This window comes from Cololabis saira, chromosome 6 (genome assembly GCF_033807715.1).
Source record: "Cololabis saira isolate AMF1-May2022 chromosome 6, fColSai1.1, whole genome shotgun sequence".
Lineage (NCBI taxonomy): Eukaryota > Metazoa > Chordata > Actinopteri > Beloniformes > Belonidae > Cololabis > Cololabis saira.
In genome coordinates, this window is record NC_084592.1 from 33,443,291 (window position 1) to 33,460,717 (window position 17,427).

At 39.1% G+C, this 17,427-nt stretch overlaps 1 protein-coding gene across 2 annotated transcripts in view; it reads left to right on the forward strand.

Moving 5' to 3' along the window:
- The window catches only part of fn1a (fibronectin 1a), a 55,881-nt gene extending 39,012 nt beyond the window's left edge, over positions 1–16,869 (forward strand). Inside the window, exons 31-49 of one of the 2 annotated variants that reach the window (XM_061723986.1) lie at positions 117–281; positions 362–517; positions 3,097–3,210; positions 3,310–3,579; positions 4,371–4,582; positions 5,562–5,649; positions 5,738–5,923; positions 6,080–6,169; positions 7,711–7,902; positions 7,992–8,081; positions 9,150–9,255; positions 9,403–9,622; positions 9,825–9,995; positions 10,082–10,220; positions 12,969–13,136; positions 13,903–14,028; positions 14,851–14,957; positions 15,080–15,199; positions 15,488–16,869. In XM_061723986.1, coding sequence (XP_061579970.1) covers positions 117–281; positions 362–517; positions 3,097–3,210; positions 3,310–3,579; positions 4,371–4,582; positions 5,562–5,649; positions 5,738–5,923; positions 6,080–6,169; positions 7,711–7,902; positions 7,992–8,081; positions 9,150–9,255; positions 9,403–9,622; positions 9,825–9,995; positions 10,082–10,220; positions 12,969–13,136; positions 13,903–14,028; positions 14,851–14,957; positions 15,080–15,199; positions 15,488–15,562 — 2,795 coding nt within the window. In that variant the 3' untranslated portion in view covers positions 15,563–16,869. The remainder of the gene's footprint in view (positions 1–116; positions 282–361; positions 518–3,096; positions 3,211–3,309; positions 3,580–4,370; positions 4,583–5,561; positions 5,650–5,737; positions 5,924–6,079; positions 6,170–7,710; positions 7,903–7,991; positions 8,082–9,149; positions 9,256–9,402; positions 9,623–9,824; positions 9,996–10,081; positions 10,221–12,968; positions 13,137–13,902; positions 14,029–14,850; positions 14,958–15,079; positions 15,200–15,487) is intronic. The other variant, XM_061723987.1, reaches the window with a different exon arrangement.
- The last annotated feature ends 558 nt before the right edge of the window (positions 16,870–17,427 follow it).

Consider the following 17,427-nt stretch of genomic DNA (forward strand, 5'->3'; position numbering starts at 1 on the left):
TAGTTGCGATTGGAAAGTCTTATTTTGGTCTTTACCAAGCCGCATTTTACTCCGCGTTTATTCAAAGTAAGTTTTGGTGTTTGACTTTATCTGCCATACTGCGCCTGTTCACCCAGGGGGCCACAGCAATCCTAAGGAGTTCACCGTGCCCGGTTCTCAGTCCACGGCTACGATCAGTAACTTGAAGCCCGGCACCGATTACACCATCACCGTCTACGCTGTGACCGGCAGAGGAGACAGCCCCGCCTCCAGCATTCCCATCTATGTCACACACAAGACGGGTACATACACACACACATGCCGCATGTCTCTGTGAATGTTCCAGTCTTTGTGTCCTCAACTTTGCTTTCTGCTTCCCAAGGTGTGGACACTCCCTCTGAAATGGCAGTGACTGAAGTGAAGGACAACAGCGTGACAGTGAGGTGGAGCCCAGCCCAGGGCCCCATCATGGGCTACAAGGTGACGGGGGTACCCAGAAATGGACAAGGTCCCACTTTCACAGAGGTGGTGGCTCCAGGTATGGTGTTCACATTCACACTATATACGCTGGCAAGAGGAAGGAATGGGGGAATCTTGGGAATTTAATAGTGTTCTCCATCAATTTTTATAAAATGTAATCCCATGTTCATCTAAGTCAATAACAGACACAATATGCTTGAGCTTGTCATACCACACAAATAATAATTATTTTTAGTGTCTTTTATTGAACACCCATATAAAACACTCAGTGCTGGGGAAAAAAGTATATAAAGGTATAAACTAGTCCATCTAGTGCAGGGGTCGGCAACCCAAAATGTTGAAAGAGCTATATTGGACCAAAAACACAAAAAACGAATATGTCTGGAGCCGCAAAAAATGAAAGGTCTTGTATAAACCTTAGAATGAAAACAAATGGTGAAAGGAGAAATGTCGAAAAAAAAAGTCAAAATGTGGAGAAAAAAGTCAATATTTAGAGAAAAAAAGTCAAAATGTTGAGATTAATGTTGAAGTACAATCTCGAGAAAAAAGTTCAAATGTTGAGAAAAAAGTCAAAATGTTGAGAAAAAAGTCGAAATGTCGAGAAAAAAGCCGAAATGTCGAGATTAAAAAGGAAAGGAAAAAGGAAGAAAAAAAAGAGGAAAAAAAGGAAAGAAAGAAGAAAAAAGAAAAAAAAAACAAGAAAAGAAAGAAAAAAAGAGAAAATAAAGACAAAGAAAGAGGAAAAAAAGGAAGAAAAAAAGAAGAAAAAAGGGAAAAAAATAAGAAAAAAGCAAAAAAAAACCAAGAAAAGAAGGAAAAAAAGAGAAAAGAAAGAGGAAAAAAAGAAGAAAAAGGGGAAAAAAAGGAAAAAAAGGTGAAACATTTTTGACAAAGCTCCAGGGAGCCACTAGGGCGACCCCTGATCTAGTGGAATGAGTTTAGAGTTACCTTGATATAAGAAACGGAAACATTTTAAGATGGGTTGTTATGACAATCATCACAATGCAGACACACTGAGGTAAGGAAAAACCCAGGAGTAATAGTTTAAAAGCTTAAACACATCACAAAAAATTGGCATCTACTACATGTAAATCCCAGAACAAGCAGGCTGTCTGTGGCAGAGGTTCAGAGGAAGCTGCTGCTCCCTTGTTTAAAGAAAACATGCTGCATGCCTGAAGTGTGCTAAAGCTGTAAATACTGGGGAAACGTGTGTGGAGCAATAAAATAAAAGTGTAATTGTTGGAAAAGCATACTCGGCACATGCATGATTCAAAAGAAAAGGGAACAGCTTGCAAATATAAGTACGGCGGAGCGAACACTATGAGTTGCGCTTGTGTCACTGCTTCAGAGCCTGGACGGCTATAGATTGGCTTCAGGAAAATAAATAAAAATATAACTTTTTTGAAGTCACCAAGTAGGAGCATGGACCATAATTAATAGGGATGGGCGATATTTTACCGTACACGATATACCGCCAAAAAAATTCTGCACGGTAAGAATTTGTCATCTCGCAGTAAAAACGAGAAATTCCCGTTGATGACGTTTTTGTGTAAAGCTGATTTATGGTTCTGCGTTAAATCGAAGGAAGGAAGGAAGGAAGGAAGGAAGGAAGGAAGGAAGGAAGGAAGGAAGGAAGGAAGGAAGGAAGGAAGGAAGGAAGGAAGGAAGGAAGGAAGGAAGGAAGGAAGGAAGGAAGGAAGGAAGGAAGGAAGGAAGGAAGGAAGGAAGGAAGGAAGGAAGGAAGGAAGGAAGGAAGGAAGGAAGGAAGGAAGGAAGGAAGGAAGGAAGGAAGGAAGGAAGGAAGGAAGGAAGGAAGGAAGGAAGGAAGGAAGGAAGGAAGGAAGGAAGGAAGGAAGGAAGGAAGGAAGGAAGGAAGGAAGGAAGGAAGGAAGGAAGGAAGGAAGGAAGGAAGGAAGGAAGGAAGATTCCCATTGATGAGGTGTTAATTTAATTGGTGTAGTTTAGTAGTATTTAGTATTCTTTTAGAGCAGTGTTTTGGGGACTCCAGACTGAATGTGGTGATAGATTTATAGTTACAAAAGGGCAGTTGAATTGGTATTTTTTCTATCGTCATTTTAATCGTTATCGGGATAAATGCCAGAAATTATGGTGATACATTTTTTAGTCCATACCGCCCATCCCTAATAATTAAGCAGATATGCTGTGGAATGAGCACACGACAGCCAATCACTCCAAATATGGCATAAATGTTAAAAATTCCCCTTGTGCAGGTCTGATCCAAAGCTACTGGAAGTGTTTGATTGTCATTAACCAAAAAGTTTTGACCAGCTTCTAACTCCAAAAGCTAACTTACTTTCTCCGCCAGTACTGTGAGTGTGAATGTTTTCAGCTGAAGTACATTGTGTTTGTCTGTTATTGCGACTTAGATGAAAATCACATCACATGGCAAATTTGTTATATTATATTACACTTATGTAATTTCCCCTCGGGTATTAATACAGTATTATTGGCTTGAACTAAATTCAATTCAGTTGAACTGGACTGATTTAATTATCAAAACCACTTGCTTCTTTGGGGTCTGCATGCTTTTTCTTGCCACCGCAGATTTGTGTATGTGGAAGCTTTTAAGCCTATTAAGTTAACCTTAAGCAAAACTGTCTTTCCCCTCTTCTTTAGATCAGACAGAGATAACCTTCTCAGGGCTGATGCCGACAGCAGAATATGTTTTGAGTGTTTATGCTCTGGGACAAGATGGCGAGAGTACACCACAGGTGGTGAACGCTGTAACACGTAAGGGTTTGATATTTATACGGATACATTTAGAAAGTTTGATGAACTTACCTGAACTGACTTCATATAATATCTTTCCCATTTCTCTCCCCTCTCTAGATGTAGACCGTCCCAAGGACCTGTCCTTTTCAGACATCGACTCAACTTCCCTGCGAATCACTTGGGACAGCCCCGAGGGATTTGTGACGTCTTACCGGGTCTTGTATTCCAGCTCAGAGGAGGGGGAAAGAGAGCTGTATCCCGCTCCCAGTGAGGATGCCGAGTCTGCTATTATTTATGGACTCCAGCCCGGCACTGAATACACAGTGAAAGTCATTGCTATGCACGATCACACAGCCAGCACACCACTGGTCGGGACGCAAGCTACAGGTATGGAAGCTTTGCGGATGGGTGTTGATTTTAAAGTATCAACTATTTTCTTTTTATTAATCATTTTTTATACTTTTATTTATAAATCGTAATAATATTTAAAGGGGATCTATTATGGCATCTAAAACCTATTTTAAACAGGCCTTGAATGTCTTAAAAACAAGCTTTTGATTATTTTTGCTAAATAAATTAGAAATTCAGCCTCTAAACCATGTCTTTATCATCCCATTCTCTAACCTCATTATCTATGCAGGATTCTGAGTGGGCGGGGCTATGATAATGAGGCTCTGTGCTGATTGGCTGCCTGAATGACGCGATACACCGCTATGAAAAAATGGCGGAAGCTCCGGCCGGCGGAGTTACCGTGTCTTAACACCGTGTCATAACTGTATAATGTGATAAATGTGAATAAATAAATGTGAGCGAGCGTCAGCGACAAAATCAATTCCATTGCTTTTTTTCTATTGGACTGTCCTAACTGGCCGCGAGCGACGCAGTGCGACGCGGCGCGCCGTTTTGAGCTGAACATTTGTCGGACGCCCTGCTTCTATTTTCTTCCTGTCGCTCGCGTTGAACCACTTTATATATGTTAAAGCAAGAGAAAACGTGTTTTTCATAATAGGTCCCCTTTAATACAACTGGCAGAGATTACATTCTTTTCTGTTCTTTCCACCCATCAGACAACAGCAACCACTTTAAAGCTCCATCTGCTGTAAACCTTTTAGTAGCCCCTCCCCCATTTTCCAATAATCTTTTCTTTTCTTTTTCCCAAATGTTTTGCTTCCCTGCAGCCATCTCTCCTCCAGCAAACCTTGAGTTCTCCCAGGTTGGTTCCACATCTTTCACCATACGCTGGGCTGTGCCGGGTCAGGAAAACACCCTATCTGGGCTTCCAGGCCTCACTGGTTACCGTGTGGTGGTGAACCCCAAGAACAAGAGTGGGCCCACCAAAGAGATTAACCTGGCCCCAGACACCACGCAGACTCACATCTCTGGACTCATGGTGAGCATGAAATCACTCATCATTTTAAAAAAAAAGTGACATGTTCATAGGTGAATTAGGTTCTTATTCTGTGAAGTAGGGCTGGGCGATATATCGAGATTTTAATATATATGTCGATATATTTTCAAACGCGATATGGTACGAGAAAATATCGTTTATATCGATTTAAAAAAATAAATAAATAAATAAAAAATTTAATTTTTTTTTTTTAATTTTTTTTTTTAATGATTTTGATATAGCTTATTTTGTGACAAATTGACTTGAATGTTTTATTTGAGATTTGCACAAATGTTTTGTTATTTGCACAACTATCAACCTCAGTTGAAAAGTCTGCCTGTTACTGTCTACATTGTATTAATTGTACAGTGTATTTTAATTTAATTGTTATGCAGGAAAGGGATATTTGTTTTATTTTATTCAAGAAGCATTTTTATTCTATATATGCAGGCAGTTTATTTTTATTTCATTTGTTTTATACATTTTGATATTGTGCAGACCTCTGTTAATAAAGGAACCTGTGTGATATTTGGCACGAGGCTTTGTCTTAAAACTGACTGTTTTTTTAAGGGTTTGCCTCAGAAAAAAATGAAGCTAACAGAGATGCTATGCTATAATGCTTTGGGGGAAACCCCAATTAAGGCACAGAAAAAATATCGAGATATATATCGAGTATCGCCATTCAGCTAGAAAATATCGAGATATGACTTTTGGTCCATATCGCCCAGCCCTACTGTGAAGTATTTGTATTTATTTTTGAAAGTAATTTAAAAATAGTAGTTCACTGGAAAGTTTCCACTTTAGTGCCCTTGCAACTTACACACAAACACACAGACGGAGGCCTACAAACTTGTAGGTCGAGATGAAAATGAATATGTTAGCACATTTCCCACCTGTGGATACCAGGCTGCATTTGGGATGTTCAACCTCAGTACTGCTTCGTCTTTGACAGTTTTCTTTTGTTTTTCTTTCCTTCCATCAGATTGCAACAACATATCAAGTCAATGTTTATGCTTTGAAGAACTCTTTGACCAGCAGGCCAGTCCAAGGAGAAGTCACCACCCTGGAGAGTGGGTGTCTATAACTAGCAATCTTTGAGACTTTTGGTGTAGGACTTTCTTTGTTCCAATACATCTCTTGTTTTTTATCACCTTGAAGGTATCAGCCCACCTCGGCGTGTTCGTATCTCTGATGTCAACGACTCCTCCATCACTCTGACCTGGCGGTCCAAGACGGAAACCATCTCTGGGTTCCTGATCGAAGCCACGCCCACGACCTCCTTTTCAAGCTATAATCCCATTCAAAAGACGATCGGCCCAGACTCTCGTTCGTACTCTATTACAGGTACGCAAGTCAGCTACGTCAAAGTGAAAGCTCAGGCTCTTAGAATGAAACATAAACATATGTAGTATACTTGTCACCACATTCTCTTTCTATACACAAACACCTGCACAGACACACAATTCATGTAACTTTCTGTCTTTTCTTCATCCAAATAAGGTCTAGAGTCTGGCACCACGTATAAGATCAACGTCTACACACTGAAAGGCAACGGACGCAGCGTACCTTTCACACTCACTGCTACCACAGGTAACCAACAGCCTTTGTTCCTTCATTGCAGTCAAGAATTGCATCTTACCGTATTGGCCCGAATATAAGACGACCCTGATTATAAGACGACCCCGTCTTTTTCAAGACTCAAGTTTGAAAAAAGACTTTTTGAACACCAAATTAAATTTTTATACAGAAAATAATTACAGTACATCTGAAACAAATGATTATAACAACATATTCGAGAGAAAAAGCATGTTATTTTGCCTCATTGAAATCATCATCTTGAAGTTTGCATCATAACTTCTCCTCAGCTGCCGGTTCACCTGCCGATCTTCCACCCACTTTTCTCCAAATTGTCGCTACGTTTCTCCATTTTCTGTTATCTCTTCTCTTATTTTCTTCTCTTTTCTTTCTTACCGCTATTTTTTATTTTTCTTCTTCATGCTACTGCTATTTTTATTTTTCTTCTTCGTGACGGGTTCGCTTTGGCCTGGGGAGTTAAGTTCGGCATTTGCTTTAAAGATATCTGGCGCCATCTAGCGTTGTGAATGGGTATAACGTCTAGACCCCGAATGTAAGACGACGCCCACTTTTTCAGTCTTATTTCAATGCAAAAAACCCCGTCTTATATTCGGGCCAATACGGTATTTGCCTATTCATGTGTCACCGTTACAGAGATAACATGTTCTTGCTGAATACGTTGTGTTCAGGTCTGCCTGGGTCCACTTAAAAAAATACAAAATGTCAGCAATCTTTTTGCATTTTAATGTCCGACATCTTCAGTTACTGAGGAATTTCTCCACTGAGAGACTCATAAAGGCTTATCTTTTTTACTTACACACAACAGAGGTGCCTGAAGGCTCTTAAAGGTGACCGTCCTTTACATAAATACATTTTTTGCAAAGGCGAATTGGGAGATAAAACTCAATCTAATTAGTTCTGTCTGAGGGCATGCTAAGGTCACTATTCAGATAATCAAACCACAACCTCTTATAAATATTTATTTTTGTGCCACTCCAGCTGCTTTGTTTTAATTATTTTTTTGTACTCGCTCCAAATCCTCTTAATTGTATTCCTGCATCTCTTCTCCAATGATCCAAGGAGGTTTTGCTGCTCCTGTTATTTCCAGTGATAATTGCTTTGCACTGCCATTGCTGTTTTAAAAACAATACATCTCGACTCCTAGCTTTATTTGCATTAGTTAGTTGTGTTTTTCAGCTTTTTGCATAGAAGTGAAGACCCTTTATCAGCTAAGCTACAGTGTGAAGGGTTTTTTTTTCCACCATTTTAAGCATACAGTCCCACTGGTTTTGGGACAGGACTGATCAATTATTTTGGTGCCCTTTTCAACTTTAGACAATGAAAATGCAAGAAAATGTGTGGTGTATGATTTTACATTGTTCTGTACCACTAAGTGGATCCCAACTAGTAACTAGCAGTTGCTTTTATAGTAATTCCAGTATAATTTGAGATGAATTGAATCTCTTGGGTTTATCCAAACAGCAGGTTCAAAATGTCCCAAATTTAGTTTGTTTTCCTGAATAATGACTGTTATGATTCATATGTTTTTCTTCTAGCCCAGCCACTGGTGGTCCCACCCAGCAACATCCGCTTCACCTCCCTGAATCCCAGCAGCATTTCCTTCATGTGGGACCTCTCCCGCAGTCCCAGGGTGACCGGCTACTACGTCACCTATGAGGAGGCTGGGGGTTTACCTCGGGAAGTCATTCCCAGACCCCACGCAGGCCAGAGCTACGCCACCATCAACGGTGGGTGTCCACAAGTGTTATCGTACACACACAGATGGCCAATACAGATGTTCTTAACTCTTTTATTATGTGCTTTTGTTTGATCTTAGGTCTGAAACCAGGAACAGAGTATGTCATTAAGATTGTAGCCCTGCAGAATACTTTGAGGAGCACGCCTCTAGTGGGCAGAGCTAGAACACGTAAGTTGCAACCACCTAATAGATGTTTTTTTCTTGTATCGGAGGTTAGTAAGTATTAAAATATTACAAATATTGGAGGCATAGTTGAGCATTACTTCTTTTTACAAACTGCATCCCTCTCATGCTTTCATCTAAACATCTACAGGGTTTCCGCGGGGTTTTAAAAAGTATTAAAAAGTGATAAATGAAAATTGCCAAATTTAAGGCCATTAAAAGTGTTAAATTCACTGTCAGAGGTATTATTTTTTTTAAATTGGTATTATTTTTTACCTTTTACATTAATTTAAGCAGTCTATTTTATTGTCATTCACAAAGTGAAATAAATGTGAAACATCTGGTCAACATCAATGAGTCTATAAATCTGTTCTGTATAGTGTTCTATAGGTCAAAATCTGTATTAATGTTAAAAGGTCCGTGATTAACACTTAATGTTGTGACAGTTTTTTAAAAAAAATCTGAAGGTAGTGAAAAAGGTATTAAATTGGTATTAAATTTAACATAAGGATTGCTGTATAAACCCTGATCTAAAACTAAGCTAAAAAGTTTTCCCTTAAAAAAAAAAAATCTAAACTAGACCAGTGCTTTTTTATTGAGTCCTGGTTTCCAGGACCCCCTGCCCTGCATTTTTAGATCTTTCCCTGCTCCAGAACACCTCCCTCAATTTGAGTGGTCATTCAAAGAGCTCTGCCAAGCTGACGAGGTGATCACTGATTTGAAACGGGTGTGTTGGAGCAGAGAAACATCTGAAGCAGAGGGTCATTGAATGAAGAAAATCTATAACTTCTACTTTATTCAAATCAAAAATTGAACAAGTTTGATCACAGCCTTATTGGACTTATTGGTCTGTTGCATTCTTACATTTGAAAGACATTTTTGAACCATATATCTGCTTTATATATGTCTTGCTGTATTTGATATTTGTATTATTAGAGAGCAGCCTCTCCACAGGTTCCCTGCCATTTCAAGTTGAAAACAGTTAAAGCAATTTGAACGTTTTTCACCTATTTATAAAGCAGCTGGCTAATGTCTGTTTTCTTTTGCTTGCATCTATCGCTCTCATGTCATTAGAACCAGCTACAGATTATTCAACTGTGCCTGAGCTGCCGCAGCTTCCCATTCCCCATCGACCCAGCCCCGACATCCTGGATGTTCCAGAGTCCTTCAATGATAAAACGTAAGCATTAGCTCAATCATGTAGCTATTTAAAAATCGAATGCATGTGATTTCTATGTTTTAAAACTGTTACCTAATCTTAAGTGAAGTCTTAAACCCCACAATTGTATTGTTCATTTGCATTGTCCTCTTCTTTGTTCATGTCAAGTTTTGACTCCAACCATGTCCACTTGGCCGGTACGAGTGGCCAGAGCCAACCAGGCCAGCAGGGTCAGCACATCTACACGGAGTATCAGAACCTGGGCCCCAATAACGGCCTTCATGGCCCCTTTAGCGGACCCACAGAAGGCCAGAGACCCACTCTGAGAGAACCACTGGTTTATATTCCTGTAGCAGGCCCTGATGGAAACAGAGTGCCCCTGGTCAAGGTGCGAGTGGCTAAAATTAAGTTTTTAGTAAAGCTGACAACACTTTATTTGGTTTTATTAATTCATTTTGCTACTAAGCTTTAAAGAATTTCCATATGTTGTCCTGGAATTATATGGGGTTAATGTTTTTTTGTTTGTTTTCTCAAATATAGATGAAGGTTTGCATGATTTTGCTTTGTTGCTTTATTGTTTGGCCGTGTAGGTGAGCGACAGCCCTCTGCCAGGTCTTGCATTTGGTTTCCCTGACAACGAAACAGATTTGCCCCAAGAAGCACAGACAATCACAGCCATCTCCTGGCAACCCATCCCTGAAACTTCAGAGTATGAGGTGTCCTGTGCTCCCATTACACATCTGGAGGAAAAGAGCTTCCAGGTGTGCACAGATACACACACACACACACACACACAAACTTACAAAAGAAGAATCCCGGCTCAGCAACGCTCTGTTTCTTCTTGCAGATGCGTCTTCCTGGCACCTCCAACAGCGCAACACTGATCGGTCTAACATCTGGAGCGTCCTACAATGTTGTTGTAGAGGCCATGAAGGGTTCGGCTAAAGAGAAGGTTTTGGAGGAAGTCGTAACTGTTGGCAATGCCGGTACAGTACAAATTCTGTCTCATAGGAATACTGTAAAGTAAAGAGGACATAAAATGGAAAACATTGAGTATAGTGTATATAGCCATTAAAGGTATTGCTGAGGTATTGACTACCAATTAAAAACCTTTGAAATAACACAAAGTTGTTACTTTGTTTAGGCTACTTAAATTTGAAAGCGTGCCATTCACTGAGGTATTCATATTTGCAGCATACTGTGACATCACAAACCCACACTAGAGGAGAATTATCAATCTTCCCCATCAGTCTTTAACATCTTGTGAAGCTAAAACACCAATTGAAAAATTTGCACACTGCAGATAAGGCTCTAAATTCCTACATCTGCTGCTGCGAACAGAGCTAAAAGACATGAATAAAAAGAGAGCTTTAGTAACATAATCACTGTTATTTAAACTAAAGTACGTGAGACGTTTTGATTAAGTAGAGAAAATAACTTTTAAGGCACACACACAAAAAGTTGTTCAATAAAACAGCGGGAGTACCACACATCACACTCCCAACAATGATCATCTTTTTTAGAGTAAATCCCTAAGAGTCGCATTTGAAAAACATTATTAAACAAACAAAAAAATGACGGCATGTCTCTCGTTTGTTTCTCTGTAAGCAGAGGTGGACAGAGTACTCGACCCCAGTACTTGAGTAAGAGTACAAACACTACTGGCCAAAATTTACTCTGTTACAAGTAAAAGTAGCTCAGTCAAAATATTACTCGAGTAAGAGTAGAAAAGTACTTGCTTTTAAAGGTACTTAAGTATCCAAAAGTAAATGCTTTTAAATTTACTTTAAGTAAAAGTAAGAGTAAGAGTACATTTCTTATTTTCCACATCAGTAAATTACTATATTTTTTCTAAATTAATTTAAGGATCTTTTAACTCTTGTTTCTGAGAATTAACTCTTTGAAACCAGCTGCACTGATGTGCTGCTTTTAGAACCACAATGTTATATAAAACCTGCAGAAACACCAAAAACAAATCAAATGAATGGGATCATAAGAGGACAGCAGATGATGCAGAGTTTATTAACAATCATGAACTGAAACCAAATGAACCTGCACCATCCAACTAAGTCTGGATCCCCCTCAAAGACCACTGCTTTACAAAAAACTACATATCTGCTTTCAATAACTCAATGTTGAAGTCACTTAACTTTACAGGAAGGACATGTACCAGTACAATATAGCAATAGACGAATCCGGCGACCGGTTTGTGTGCGCCGCCATCTTGCGGCGGCGCCATTGCTGCGGTGGCAGGTGTCAATCTGCCACCGCAGCGCTGTTATTGTAACCTGACGCTCTACAGCATCATTATAGCTGGATTGATGATGTTAGACAGTGGCCTTCCATAAATAATGAAGGTATCTTAAATTAATGCTGATGTTAATTTATAAATAATGATTTGTTTGAGCGATAAGCAGGAAAGAATAGAGGAATAGGGAGATAAGGGAGTGTATGATTAAACACTGTAATATAGCTCTCTCCACCTCCTCTCCTTACGAGGCACGTCTGCACAATTAAATATTACCTGTGTATGTTTTGTTTAATTTTAGGTATCCAAGAATATTTTATTGATCGCCTGGCGTCCGATGACGAAAAAAAACGCAATTACAGGTCTCTAATTGAAGGGCAGAACTATCTCAGCTCCGGATGATACAGAATACATACATACATAACCCCAATCTGCAGATAAAACTAGTTTGTTGAGGAAAAAATATTAACTCTATTTGTAGCTGCAGAAGAAAAAAATAATCTCACGAGGAAAACAAAAATATTGCTCATGTCTCGGAGCCTCATCAGCATAAAAAAAAAGAAAAGAGAAGTAAGAGTAATAAAAAAGATGTACTGTATGTTTTACTATTATACTAATTTATTGAAACACATGGCGAGTCAAACATCTACCAAAGCAGCTGTCAAACACTAAACAAGGTAGTAAGACGTGGGTTGTGCAGAACTGCGGCAGTAAATCCTCATCGGAGCTCCACTAGTAGTGATTTCATATGGATCAAACCGTTAATAATCATTATTTTCTCCATATACCGCTCCCTGGCTTCCTTGTTTAAGGTATCCAGGTAAATTCCAGTTCCTTTCCAGCAGTTTAACATCTTTTTTTTGCGTTCCGTCTGTTCACTTGGTGAAACAGAAAAGTGGTTTTGACAGTCCGTCCCGTCTTCATTCACTATCAAAACAAATGCACGTGACGGGACAGGAGTTTTCCGATGATACAAATACATTAAGAGAGCCTGGCAGGGAGCGGAGTAATAGATCCATACGTATATATGTCTATGGGCTGGAGCGGAGGAGCGGAGCCGCCACCGCAGTAATGGCGGCCCGCTCGACTTCCGGGTTTCGCCGGATTCGTCTATATAGAGCATAACAAACTGTCTCCCCATGTCTGTCTGAGAGCGTGCACTGTGATAGGTCTCCTCCTTTGACAAAAACAGCTTGTGTCCAATAGGATTTTAGGGAAGAAGAAAAAAGAGCAGACCTGAAAGTAACGAGTACTTTCTAGCAATTTCTAGAAATTTACTCGAGTAAAAGTAAAAATATTTGTCTTGGAAATGTATTCAAGTAAGAGTAATAAGTACCAAAGAAATCTAATACTAAAGTAAAGTACAAATCTTCTGGATATGTACTTAAGTACAGTACTCAAGTAAATTTACTCCGTTACTGTCCACCACTGTCTGTAAGGCACATGATTTGTTTGTATTTTAAGTGTTTTTCTTCCCTTCCATAAGTTCCAGGCGACATCCCTGTCACCACCAACCGGGACGCGTGTTACGACACATTCACGCACACCTACCACGAGTTGGGCTCGGAGTGGGAGCGCATGTCCGAGTCCGGCTTCAAGCTGTGGTGCCACTGTCTGGGTCTGGGCAGCGGCCATTTCAGGTGTGATTCATCCAGTGAGTGGCTTATTAACATCCATCCCATCATGCTTTGCAAACATCCAACAGCACACCATGGAATTACAAAAAAAAAAAAAAACCCTCAATAATTCCATGTGATCAGCCTGAGGAATTTATAACGCATTCATGTACATCCGGCATCAACTACGACTGAGTTCACAAGCCATAGACACCTACAGTTCCTGTTCTATGAGCTGCAACATGGAATAATACAATCTCAACATGGGCAGCAATGAATCCCTCATTTACAGTATTTTTTTCTTCTACATAATGAATGATTATTTTATTTTTTATTACAGATAATTGGATATAATATTTAATTAACCATCAGCCAGATGGTGTGTGAGCTTGCCCATGCTGACCTCTGCTGTGTTTGTGCTAACCTTCACAGTAAAAAGGCAGAAAACTTTACTATAGTTCAGTCTCTGTTTGTATTGTCCATAATTATTAGTACCTAACCTGACAATACCAAGAACTGAGATCATCTATCAGGTTCTGGTTCTATGCCAGCACATTATGAGGTTGTAATCCAACAATGTTTTTTTTATTTAATAAAGGATGGGACCAAGGGTTGTTTGACATACTTAACTATTTCACCTGTATTTTTAAATGTGGTTTTATACTTGTATGAAGGAGAACTGTATTTTGTTTGGCTGCTTCTGTCTCTCCATTCCTCCAACTCCTGCGCTTCTCTCACCATCCCTCTCTCATCACTGTTATCTTCCATTTCTTTCCCTCTGTTTCCTGCTGCTCCTTCTTTCAGAGTGGTGCCATGACAACGGCAACAACTACCGTATTGGAGAAAAGTGGGACCGCCGTGCTGAGAACGGTCATATGATGAGCTGCACCTGCCTTGGAAATGGAAAGGGAGAATTCAAATGTGAACCACGTGAGTACGGACTGGATTTAGAGTTATTTCAACAGTGACTCGTGTCCTGTTTTGACTGATATGTCAACCCGTGCCGTGTCTTCTGTGTTGTCGCCACAGTGATGCACTTAAACAGACTTGCTTCTCGTTATATAACCTCAGTGGCAAGCCAGTACACTTCAGGTGTTGATTGTGGAAATTAGTGATGCACCGATTGTTCGGTAACCGAAATTGTTCGGCCGAAAATGGCAAAAAAACACTTTCGGTGTTCGGTGGAATAAGTGGGGAAAAAAACCGAACAATTAATAACGGCGTTGTACAATAAGGAAATAGACTGGCCGCTCCGTACCGTAACGTTGCGCACTACATAAATCGTTGGTCAACCAAAACCCCATAAGAATTTTACCTAATAGACTGGCCGCTCCCCGTAATAAATCGTTGGCCAACCAAAAACTAACCCCATTAGAATTTTACCTAACATTCACCAGGAGGTGGAACCAAAACAACATAATGCTGGGAAATTAAAAAAATTTCATTTTTTTATGTTCAATAAATATTTTCTACCTTGTAATTTTGTAAAAGATTTTTTTCTTTTTGAAAAGCCTAAATCAAATTTATTTGATTTATGCAATGGTGAAAAAATTGGCAAAATAAATGAAAAACTGCTGAAGAACCATGTTCGGTATTGTTCGGTATTCGGCCAAGTGTTTATTATTATTTTCGGTTTCGTTTTCGGCCACAAATTTTCATTTCGGTGCATCACTAGTGGAAATGTTCCTTTTGTGAACTGGTTTAGTATGGTTCGGTACTGTTGAACTTTAATATATAAACATCTTTCTCTAGATGAGTCTACATGTTATGATGATGGGAAAATGTACCAGGTTGGAAACCAGTGGCAGAAGGAATATTTGGGGGCCATCTGTACCTGCACCTGCTATGGTGGACAACAAGTAAGATTATAGTGACCCCAATGCCCTGCTGTTTTACTGATGTAAACAGTTATGAACAGTCTATGTTTTATTTATTAATTGTGGGTGTGTGTGTGAATGAATCCTCTAACCTTCCTCTAAAGGGCTGGCGATGTGAGAACTGTAGAAGACCAGGAGGACATACGGAGGTGGAAGCTGACCTCATGCAGCCTGTTCCTTCAGATGCCTACGACCGCTACAGAGAAAATGCTCTTGCTAAACTGGTCAGTCTTAGTCTCATAACATTTGATATTAAATCTTAAAAAAGGTGAATAAGGTGAATAACAAAAATGCTCAAATCCAATTTTATGACAAATTGCTGCAGAATACATGTTAATTCCAAGGTTTTCACTTTTTTTTTCTTGCCATTGTATTATATCTTGCAGTACCATGCAAATAATCATGTATTTTTCGCATTTTTCTTTTAAATGCACAACTTTTGGTTTCATGAAAGATAATGACCAGCTCCTTATCATCCATCTTTCTTCTTTGTCTTATTTTCTTTTCTCCAGAACATCCAGTGTCCAATTGAATGTTTAAGGCCAGAGTTGCTTGCAGTTGCAGATGCTCAAAGCCCCTTGGAGTAGAGGAAGAGTGTGAAGAAAGGAGGATACAAGAAGTCCCATCACTTCAACAAGAACGCCTCCTCCTGCTGCATTCAAAGACAATATTTCCATTAATTTGTGCCTTAAAGGTTTTCACCATACCAAAGTGCAGTGCCTTAATAAGAGTTTTTTACTCTAAACTCTGTGCCTTTCCAAAGATCTTATCCAGAGATCTGTCCAAAATCCTATCAGGATCTCGATCCTGTTCACTGTAGCAGAGATGGGATTACTTTATTGGATCTTTTGCATTTGGTTTTTTTAAATTTTCACAGGAATTACAGCACAAATCATGCTGCTTCGTCACCTTATACTTTCTTCCACAAAACATTATTTTCTGTCCACACACACATGAAGTACTGTTGTGTATTTTAACTGTTCCATTGGACTTTTGTTAATTTCAAAACATTCCACTTAGTTTTATTCCTTTTAACCGAGATGAATATCAATGAAAGTCTGTAAAAGACTTGTGTTCCCTAATATGACTGCAGCCACATTGTTGTATCCATTACTGTTTAATCTTTTGTTGTACTGTGACTAATACGCATTCAGAAGTCTTTTGGGTAATGTTGGAACACATGTTGTAGTTTCTCAGATATTTCCAAATGAAGAGAGTAAAAGAGTTGATATGAAAAGACATTTCGCAGCCAAACAGTATTTATATTGTCCCCCAAAACTCAGCTCCTATATATCGGCTCCACTGAACAGTTAGACATGACATAGACAATTAAAATTGCAATGAAATTGTTTTGACAGCTTTTTTTTAAATTGAGTGTGCATTCATTTGACAGAAAGTGATTTTACTTGGTGTCAAAAAATGTATGATTTTAATCACCCTATCTGTGTCCATGTGGTCAGTGTGCTTACAAGCAGGTTATAAATCCATGTCTCTGCTGATTAAGTTACAAAACAAAGCACTGTTACTTTTGAGATGGTATTATTGAATTTATCAGCTTTTATTACTGTTTAGATTTTTGGATTCATCGTGTAGATGAGATTTCTCATCTGTAGCTGAATGTGGGTGTTTTCAAAAAAGGCAAAATAAGCCCCCTCCAAAGCTGTCTATCAACAAATTAAACAGTAGGCAAATTTGCATTGCTCTGAACTAAGTTTGATTTTGTGTTTTTGTTTGGAAAGTAATTTCCTTTTATTTATCCCTTTTTATTCAGGCATTTTGCTCAATGCTGTTTTGAGGTGTACACTTTATTTTGAATTAACTTGTTTTTATATTGTTGGCGCCAACCTCTGAACTACTGTGGACTGAATCTTTTTAATAAACTTTTACAAAATCATGTCGGTTTGTTGCAATCAATGTGCAATCTGTGCTGCAGACTGTCATAGGGCCCATGCACCTTTTCTGAGGGTGAGAAGGTTAGAGAGTGAGGGTCATTAATAGCTGTCACATAGAAGTGGAGCTGGACTTGTGGAATTTGTCACTTTCAGCTTGAGTTCATCTTTGTCTTTTACCGAGCTCACTAAAGAACCGAACACTGGTTCTCTGTGCATTCAGTAAGTGGTAAATCTGTGCAGTCCCAGCCGTGTCAGATCATGCAGCCTCATATATGACTCACACTCACCGTGTAACCAACAAGGCTCTTAGAAAAGACAAATACAAGCACATGTCTTCTGGTGAAAATTGCCACAGCTGTGCTCTATTGTACAAACATAAATGCTCTTGAGCCCAGAGCAGATTCACCTGTGAATGATTTTTTCCTCTGTTTCAATATTCTGTACATTTCATATATATATATATATATATATATATATATATATATATATATATATATATATACATACATATATAAAATCTTTCCCTCTTTGTTTCATTACAGCCATTTGCTAAAAATCAA